General features: G+C 39.8%; 1 protein-coding gene across 1 annotated transcript in view; it reads left to right on the top strand.

Annotated features, from left to right (window-relative positions):
- The first annotated feature begins 211 nt into the window (after positions 1-211).
- DENND5B (DENN domain containing 5B) overlaps positions 212-10201 on the top strand; it is a 76079-nt gene continuing 66089 nt past the window's right edge. The window contains exons 1-2 of the mRNA XM_008055289.1: positions 212-409; positions 8035-8571. Of these exons, the coding sequence (XP_008053480.1) occupies positions 236-409; positions 8035-8571 (711 nt within the window). The 5' untranslated portion in view covers positions 212-235. The remainder of the gene's footprint in view (positions 410-8034; positions 8572-10201) is intronic.

Below are 10201 nucleotides of genomic sequence, written 5' to 3'. Positions count from 1 at the left end.
CCACCTACCTACATTCCCTTGAAGCCATGCAAATGAAACCATTTAATTGTTTAATTATGGTGGACTAGAACTGACCTATATTCTGCATAATCAGAAAGAAACATTTATTTTTATGTATAAAACATTTATTTTTTATGTATAATTGTTTTCCTTGAAATTTTAATGTGGTGATTATGTTTTTACTTGAACTCTTCCCCTTTGTTCTTCCTTGTTCTTTGCAGACTATCAGCGCCTGATGACTGTGGCAGAAGGCATCACCACACTTTTGTTCCCATTTCAGTGGCAGCATGTTTATGTGCCTATCCTCCCTGCTTCTCTGCTACATTTTCTTGATGCTCCTGTCCCTTATCTGATGGGCCTTCAGTCAAAAGAAGGAACTGACCGGTCCAAACTGGAACTTCCTCAAGAGGTAAAACTTACAATGAATGGTGAAGCATTTGGTGTTTGTTGATTTAGGTCAAAGCTACTTTCATTAGATAGCATTTTCTTTGTTCAAATTGTGTGCCTTTGACTCTCCTGAACCTCCCAGGTATGGCCAGACACAGCCTGAGCCATAGAATGCAGATCGTGACTCCTGATGGTGACTTCCACATAGTCATTAAACATGGTTCAGAACAAGACAGTGGCACATTTTCACAACTACAGATTTGTGAAGATGGAGCAGTAGTAGCGTGATCTCATTTTTTGTTGTTGTTTTTGCTTTTTTTGTTTGTTTGAATCGGGATCTTACTCTGTTGCCCAAACTGGAATGCAGTGGCATGATCACAGCTCACTGCAGCCTTGACCTCCTGAGTTCAGGCGATCCTCCTGCCTCAGCCTCCCAAGTAGCCGGGACTAGAGGCTCCCGCCATCACACCCAGCTAATTTTTAAATTGTTATGTAGAGATAAGGTCTCGCTGTGTTGCCCGGGCTGGTCTTAACTCCTGGGCTCTAACAGCTCCCCTACTTCAGCCTCCCAGAGTGCTGAGCCACCACGCCTGGGTCATTGCTTTATAAGTTTAATAAACATTTCATTTCTTTTCTTCACTTATGTTATAAGTTTAACATCTAACCTATGTATCCTAGGGTTTTAAAACCATTTATCAGTTGAAGAGAATTTGATTTTTGACGTCTATCAAATGAAACGTAATGTCTTTCAACAAACTAGAGATAATGAAAATATCAAATACTTCAGTATTTTGTGTTTCAGACATAAGGCCAGTTATCACCCTGTTATAAATTTCACCTTGACTTGGTAGTTGAGATAAAAATTCTAACCCCTAGATTTCTGTGTATTTTCTTTTCTTTTTTTTTTTTTTTAAAGATGACTCACCAAGTTGCCCAGGCTGGTCCTGAAACCCTGGGCTCAGGCAATTCTCTCACCTCTGCCTCCCAAAGTACTAGGAGTATAGGCATGATCTACCTTTCTGTCCAATTTCTGTGTATTTTCAAACTTTGTTTAAGAAGAAAATAAAAATTCTTGAAGGTATTTTGAATCTGATTTTTAGCTATTGTTAATGGTACTCAGAATTACAATGTAAAACCTTTGAAATAAAATATTGATGAGAGTGCCACAGCCTATTAAAAATCATAAAATGGTTAATTATATTATTAGCTATTTAATTAGCACCTTTCTTAATAAAATCTCTCATGCTGAGCTCCACTTTTATTTCTTCTTATTTCCCATAGAGATTTTCATTTTAGTAAGTGAATTTAAAATAACACACTAAGCTACAGTCATCACACCCAGTAATGATTCCTGTAATCATCCATTGCTTGTTTTTATTCTAATGGAATGTTTTCCCACCAAAATTAACATTTTTGTTCAAAGGAAAATAGCTTGATTCAGATCATATAAAATACACATGCAAGCTGTCTTGTTCTTTTGTGGCTTGTGCATGTTTTTTTCTTTTTCCTTTTCATTTTACCTCTTCTCTGTTCCTTGAATTTTCTTGTTTTCTCTTTTGTTAATCTAGTATCTTACTGGCTCAAAGAAGTAAATTCTTCAAATTTTCAAGCAGAAAGAAATAGACTAGCCAAATGCATTTTGTTTTGAAGACTTAAACAATGACATGTTTTAGTTTCTTCTGGAGTCTCTGATCAAGTAATATTTTATGACAGTTTATTAGGTGTATAATTATTGTCTTTCAATTGTATGAGTAATAATTGTTGAGAAATATTAAAATGCCACCTTGATAGAGTTGATGAAACCTTTCTGTCTTTATGTCTGTGTGTATACTCTGAATCTAAAGATAAACTTAAGAATTCTAAAAACTTTTGCAGGGCCAGGCATAGTGGCTCATGCTTGTAATCCCAGCACTCTGGGAGGCCAAGGCGAAGGATTGCTTAAGCCTAGGACTTGAAGACCAACCTAGGCAGCATAGCGAGAGCCCATTTCCACAAAAAATCAACAAATTAGGCAGGCATGGTGATGCACACCTGTAATCCTAGCTGCTTGGGAGGCTGAGGCAGAAGGATCTCCTGAGCCCAGGAAGTCAAGGTTGCAGTGAGCCATGATGGCGATGGCACCACTATACTGCAGCCTGGGCGAGAATGAGACCCTGATGCCATAAATAAATAAATAAAAGTTTTTGTAGTATTGTCTGATTTTTTAAATTTTTCAGTCATGAGGTCAATGCTATTAAATACACATAGTAATCTATTCACAGAGTAGAATAAAATGAAGTAACCTGAATCACCTATGAAAATAGCAGTACTTTGATATAGAAACTATAATTTTTTTCTTTTTTCTTTTGAGTTGGAGTCTCACTCTGTCGCCCAGGCTGGAGTGCAGTGGCTGCTCCCGGCCACTGCAGCCTCGACCTGCTGGGCTCCGGCGATCCTTCCGCCTCAGCCTTCCAAGCAGCCAGAATTACAGGCATGCTCTACCATGCCCAGCTGATTTTTTGATTTATTGTAGAGATGAGGTCTCGCTGACCAGGTGGGTCTTGAACCCGCGGGCTCAGGCATTCCACTCACCTCAGCCTTCCAAAGGCGCGGGATTACAGGCTGAGCCACTGAGCCCGGCTAGAAACTATAAATTAGTGCTTCAGTGTTTTAGGAGAAAAACCTAACAGTCTATGACTTTGCTGTGATATCATTTTACAATGAGATGAAATAATTCGCTTCATATAATTTGGGGGAGGAAGTGGATATAACAATAGTCATTTTAAAAAATTACTTAAATGCACTCACTAGTACTACTTCCCTCTTTCACTGAAAACTCTGAAATAAAATAATGGCTAAAAATAGTGACAAGATGGCCAAGCACGGTGGCTCATACCCATAATCCCAGCACTTTGGGAGGCCAAGGTGAGAGGATTGCCTGATCCCAGGGGTTTGAGACCAGCCTGGGCAACATGATGAGACTTCATCGCTACAATATATCAAAAAAACTAGCCAGGCATGTCTGTAGTTCCAGCTACTTGGAAGGCTGAGGTAAAAGGATCACCTGAGCCCAGCAGGTCAAATTGCAGTGGCTGTGAGCCGTGCCACTGCCCTCCAGCCTGGGCGACAGAATGAGACCCCGACTCCAGAAAAAAGAAACAATAGTGACAAGGCTTCTAAAAATATCTTGTAAAAATGCAAATTTATGAAATGATTAATTTAAGAAGGTATAATTGTAGTTGTTAGTTAACTTATGTAGCTACATGGGTTTAAAATTAACCACCCACTCACTGTTCCCACTCACTGATTCAAAAATGATAGACACAAATAGCTGTTTGTAATACTGCGCCTTAGTGAGTGAGGTAGGCAGAGCGCGGGTGGAAGGGCATAGCACTGAAGAGGAATTGGGTCTTTGCAGCAAGTGGTGAACAAAAAAAATCAAGAAAAAACTGAAATAGAACTGCTTTTACCACTTTTGGTCATATCTGCCCTAAGAATCTGAGGGAATATTTGAAATGTTCTCTTCTGGCTCACCCCACTCTGGCTTTAATTAGCTTCAGACACTGAGAAGCTAGATCACCTACAAAACATGAAGAGCACTGCCTTAGACTCATATTCCTGGATACTTCCTGCTCCTGCCTATAGTTTGGGGTTCCCCCAAATGACCATCTCCTCAAAGCTTATTTGTTCATTCATCAAACAAATCCCACGTACTATTTGTGTAGAATACAGTGGGAGACATCAAGATAAGTAAGAGGTGTTCTCTGCTTTCCAAAAAAGTTATTTACAAATATCAATAACATGGGTTTAAAGAATAAGTCAGTAAAAGAAATGAGTGAACAGAGGATATACAGAGAATATAAAGAGGCAATCAGAGTACCTTAAGGGCAGGGGGTATAGGAAGGTTTCATGGTGGAAGACATAATTAAATTTCAAGCCTTTATTTTCTTAATTTTGAGGGAACTTTCGTTGGTTTTGTGTTTTGTTTTGTTTTGATTTGGGGTCTCACTGTGTTGCCCAGGCTAGCGTGCAGTGGCATGTTCATGGCTCACCAGTTTTGACCTCCCGGATTTAGGTGATCCGTCTACCTCAGCCTCCCAAGTAGCTGGGACTATAGGCATATACCACCATGCCCAGTTAATTTTTTAATTTTTTTGTGGAGACGAGATTTCGCTATGTTTGCCTAGGCTGGGCTCAATCTCCTGGGCTCAGAAATCCTCTCACCTCAGCCTCCCTAAGAGCTTGGGTTACAGGCATGAACCAATGTGCCTGGCCCTTTTGTTGTTTATAATTATAATTAATTATATGTCATGAAGATTAGTGAGCAGTGTTGATCAGTAGAAATATTTGGTTCTAAAACAATGTCATATTAATATGTTGACTAATTGTTTTATCATGTATGTAATACTTCCTGAGCTCTTCTGAAATAATTTTTTTAATTCAATGGCATTAAAAGTGAAAAAGTTATGCCCAATTTTATAGAGTCGTTATTTGTTTCAGAAGAAGGGCTTTTTGGTTCTCTTCAATAAACTCTCATAACACTATTTGTGTTTCCTATTTCTACTTTGTGATAGTCAAAACCCCTACTTGGACCCTTCTAATCAGATGTAGGATATGAAAGACTTTCCTCTTTCTCATTTTCTCTTTTAATGGGAGGAGAAGAGTAGAAAAGGATAGCAAGAAGGCATTAATGAAGGGGACAGTACAAAATCTAAGTGCTGGGAGGTTGCTGGTTAGGTTAGATTAACAAATTAGTGATGCTGGGCGCAGTGGCTCACACCTGTAATCCCAGCACTGTGAGAGGCCAAGGCAGGAGGACTGCATGAGGCCAGGAGTTTGAGACTAGCCTGGGCAACATAATGAAACCCTATCTCTCCAAAAACATTTTTAAAAATTAGCTGGGCGTGGTGGCATGCATTTGTGGTTCCAGCTACTGGGGAGGTTGAGGCAGGGGGATCATTTGAGTCCTGAAGTTTGAGGCTACAGTGAGCTATGATCACATCACTGAACTGTAGCTTGGGCAACAAAGCAAGACCCTGTCTCCCAAATAAGTGAATTTTCCTCCATTTTTGAAGATACTGAATTACTCAATTTGAATTATGATGACTTTCTCCTCTTAAGTTTTCGATGCATCCTGCTTTCTAGAGACTGAAAATACACGTATAAAGATGCGGATAAAGAAAGTTGAAGGCAGCACTATTGTCTTCAGCAAGATTGGCTGTTAGGTTATTTAACGAAAACTGCTGACAATGGAGATGAGAGAAATGGAGATCAGGGAAGGGGATACACGTACTCTGCAGGTGCCAGAAAGTTCCTGTCTTCTTGGACTTCAGTTTCTTCATCTCCAGAATTAAAGGACTAGCTCCAAAGATTACATCAGGCTCTAGGAAACATTGTTTATTATCAGCTTTAAATGGGGAGAATCTTGAGTTTCTATTGTACTTAATTTGGAACCTTACTATCTTTTTTGGCATCTAACATGAAGAGCAGGAGTCGAAAGAGAAAAGAAAGATCCAAATGTGTGCCTTCCACTTGCCCCTTATCTTGCCATTCAGGATCAGAGGACAATATGAATTCTGTCCTTGGGTGACCTGGGGTGGGGAGACAAGGAGAAACACAGGGTGAAGTTTCCTATTTTGTTTACTGACTCTCACCCAATACCTTATGTTCAGCTATTAATGTAATCGGGATCATTTTTCTCTGGTGGGCTATGCCTTTGGTGCACAACCTTTGTTTTCACTGACAACCTTGTTCTGATTAAGAGAGTATGGACAGACGGGCAAAGTGGCTCATGCTTGTAATCCCAGCACTTTGGGAGACCAACACAGGAGGATTGCTTGAGCCCAGGAATTTGAGACCAGCCTAGGCAACATGGTGAGACCTTGTCTCTACAAAAAATAACAAAAGTAACCAGTTGGGTGTGTGCCTGTAGTCCCAGCTACTTGGGAGGCTGACATGTAAGGATTGCCTGAGCCCAGGAGATCAGGCTACAAGGAGTCCTGATCATGCTACTGCATTTCAGCCTGGGTGATAGAGTAAGAACCCAACTCAAAAAGAAAAAAAAGAGAGAAAATATATACAGTAAAGGTAAAATACTGTTTAGAGTCTACTATGGTCAGGTATCTGAGGGCTAATCAGAATTTTATGTATATGCTTGGGCTCTTGAATTTTCTACATCTAGTTGAAAAATATTTCAAAGTCTGTTTATTCAAAATAAATTCCAGATCTAGAGTGTAAGCAAATTCTAAAAAGAAAAATTCTGGTTTCTGTCACCGCTTCTTTTTTTTATTTTATTTTATTTTTGTAGAGACCACGTTTTCCCAGGTTTTCTGGACTGATTTCTGAGCTCAAGCAGTCCTCCCACCTTGGCCTCCCAATTACTGGGATTACAGGTGTGAGCCACCATGCCCAGCCCTGTCACCTCTTTTTCTTAACGCAGAAATATCTTTTGAGTCAACTTTATTCAGAAATCAATCATTTGGAGTTATCTAAACACTTGCCATCACCACCTCTCTCTGCCTTCTGCTTTTTGTATAATGACTTCGGAAAAGGTTTTGCGTCCAACAGGTTTAGCAAATTTTGAGTAATGTTAAAATTTGGGAATTATCTGTGAATTGGATTGATTTTGTCAATTTCTTCCTATTTGGGGATACTGCAGCTGCTGATTTTTAGCCATTATTGTCAATTCTAAATGACAGGTGTTGTCAGAGTGGAGGAATGGCAAAGAAAATGAAGCTCATTCAGTGAGCATTTTACCTGGAGTTGTCCTGTCTGTAAGGTCCTGAGTCTGGCACCCTTACCTGCTTAGAAACACCTAATAGAAGCCAAATGGTGGAGAACCATGTTCAGCTTATAATGTCGCCTCGGCAACAGAGACGGGGTGTAAAATACATGGGAAATGCTGGCAAAAAAGATTATTTTTAAAGAATAAAAAATTCTGAGCCGGGCACAATGGCTCATGCCTGTAATCCCAGCACTTTGGGAGGCAGAGGCAGGTAGATTATCTGAGTCCAGGCGTTCGAGACCTGCCTGGGCAACTTGGCAAGACCTCATCTCTACAATAAATCAAAAAATTAGCTGGGCGTGGTGGTGCATGTCTGTAGTTCCAGCTGCTTGGAAGACTGAGGTGGAAAGGATCACCTGAGCCCAGTAGGTCAAGGCTGCAGTAGCTGTGAGTGTGCCACTGTATTCCAACCTGGGCAATAGAGTGAAACTCCAACTCAAAAAAAAAAAAGAAAAAATTCTGAACATTGAGATGATTAAAATAAAAGGCAGTGTAATTCAAACTTTTGGTTTTACTAAATATCGAGATCTTTTTTTTAAAGTCAGGGTTTCATTCTGTTACCCAGGTTGGAATGCAATGGTATCATCACAGCTCACCATAGCCTCTACCTTCTCGACTCAGGTGATCCTCCTGCATCAGTCTCCCAAGTAGCTGGGACTAGCGTGCCACCACTCCGGGCTAATTTTTAAAAATTTTTTTGTAGAGATGAGTTCTCACTGTGCTGCCCAAGCTGGTCTCAGATTCCTGAGCTCAAGTGATCCTCCTACCTCAGGCCCCCAAAGTGTTGGAATTACAGGCGTGAGCCACCATACCCGGCCTCAAAAGTATTTTAGAACTTAAACTTTCTTTATTTTAAGCTTTTACATTTCTTTTTCCTCTTTCAGGCTAATTTGTGTTTCGTGGATATTGACAACCATTTCATTGAGTTGCCTGAAGAATTTCCACAGTTCCCCAATAAAATGGATTTTATCCAGGAGCTCTCTGAAGTCCTTCTTCAATTTGGGATTCCTCCTGAGGGCTGCTTGCATCGCAGTGAGAGTGCCACCAAACTGAAGAATCTGGTTCTGAAAGACTTAGTCAATGACAAGAAGAATGGCAATGTCTCCACTAATAACATCAGCATGTATGAGCTACTGAAGGGCAATGAGACTATAGCCCGCCTGCAGGCTCTGGCCAAGCGGACTGGTGTGACTGTGGAGAAGATGGACCTCTCTGCTTCTCTGGGTGAAAAAGACAAGGATTTAAAGCTACAGTGTGAAGAAACAGAACTGAGGGACTACCAGCTTAATGTCCAGCTCCGAGAGGTCTTTGCTAACCGCTTTACACAGATGTTTGCAGATTATGAAGCATTTGTGATTCAGACAGCCCAGGACATGGAATCCTGGCTGACCAACCGGGAACAGATGCAGAACTTTGACAAAGTAAAAAGAACCATAGTTTCTCTTTTTGTAGTTATTAGTGGGCTATAGATTGATTCTATTTACTTTTTTTTTTTTAGTTACTCTTTTGCCAGGCTGGAGTAAGGTGACACAATCATGGCTCACCACAGCCTCCAACTTCTGGCTCAAGGGATCCTCCTTGTGTCAGCCTCCTGAGTAGCTGGGATTATAGGCATGCACCACCACACCCAGCTAACTTTTTTATAGAGACGAGATCTTGCTGTGTTGCCCAGGCTGGTCTCAAATTCCTGGGCTCAAGTGATCCTACTGCCTTAGATTCCCAAAGTACTGGGATTACAGGTGTGAGCCACTGCACCTGGCCTAACCTTTCTTATACACAGATTTTTCTTCCTTACCATTAAGAACTTTACCAGTATTTTTACATTAGATAAAATATTTTCACTAGAAAACAAATCAGCCAACCCATTAAACTAGTCATTAAATTGTGTATTAAATTGCCTGTAATCTCATTTTAAAGTTTTCTGTACTTTAAAGATTCTTTAATTATAGAAATTCTTAAATTTCACAGGTCTTCAAATCAGATAACACTATTTGACCTTGTAAGGGTTTTATTTACAAAATAAAAGTCTAGTTAAATAAGGCCTACTCCTTTTCTAAGAAATCTATATTCATATGTTTAGTCTTTATCCTGTAATTAACTCACAACTTGTCCATGTAGAGTTAATAAACAGTTTAGTTCAGAAACCAAATTTTGATCTCATTCTAAGATCAAAAGAGAAAAAAGGGTGAATAAATTAGGTCTTAATGTCTGTAATTCTAAGACTATGTTCCAAAGTTTTTGGAAAGGAAAGACAGAAAATGACACCAGCTTTTCATTTTCCTGCTGAAGCTTCTTTCTAAGCTTTGCTACATTCTTCTGCCAGATTTTCTTCATCTATCCCCCAGATCTTTTTTTAGACAAAAGCACTTGGATTACAGGTGTGAGCCACTGCAATAGTTTATAGTCCTCTGCCTCTCTGATTGCTGAGGCATAATACTGCTGTTAGCATGAATCATGGCTTTCACTAAATGGCATCTTTGTGTCATGAAAAGCCTCCCAAAGAGGATGATACACTCCAAGAGGCTAATGTATAATCTTGGAGCATCCAACAAATCATTAAAATTTTATGTAAAGGTACCTAGTATGAAAGATTATTTTCTGCTTTCATCAGATATTTTTCTGATGGAGGATAATATACTATGTTGAAGTTCTTATGGAATTTTTTTTTTTTTGCACATCAGATGGGTAATATGCTGGTTTCATAACAAGGTTTGAGGGAGACATATCTCACACATGAGCGTAAACACCCAATCACCACACTTATCAACTACCAAAGGATCCTAATACACTTTATGCTTGAGAAAACTTCCTTAATATTAAGAAGTCTTCACTTCTTCAAATGTATTTCTGCTCTTAAATTCCTTTCTAATTTTTTTTTTTTTTTGAGTTGGAGTGTTACTCTGTCGCCCAGAGACTGGAATGCAGTGGCACGCTCCCAGCCACTACAGCCTCGACCTGCTGGGCTTCAGCAATCCTTCCACCTTAGCCTTCCAAGTAGCCAGAACTACAGGCGTGCGCTACCATGCCCATCTAATTTTTTTAATTTATTGT

Source organism: Carlito syrichta, unplaced genomic scaffold (genome assembly GCF_000164805.1).
Source record: "Carlito syrichta isolate Samal-C Ts95f unplaced genomic scaffold, Tarsius_syrichta-2.0.1 Scaffold301813, whole genome shotgun sequence".
Lineage (NCBI taxonomy): Eukaryota > Metazoa > Chordata > Mammalia > Primates > Tarsiidae > Carlito > Carlito syrichta.
This window is presented reverse-complemented; position numbering and strand designations above follow the sequence as displayed.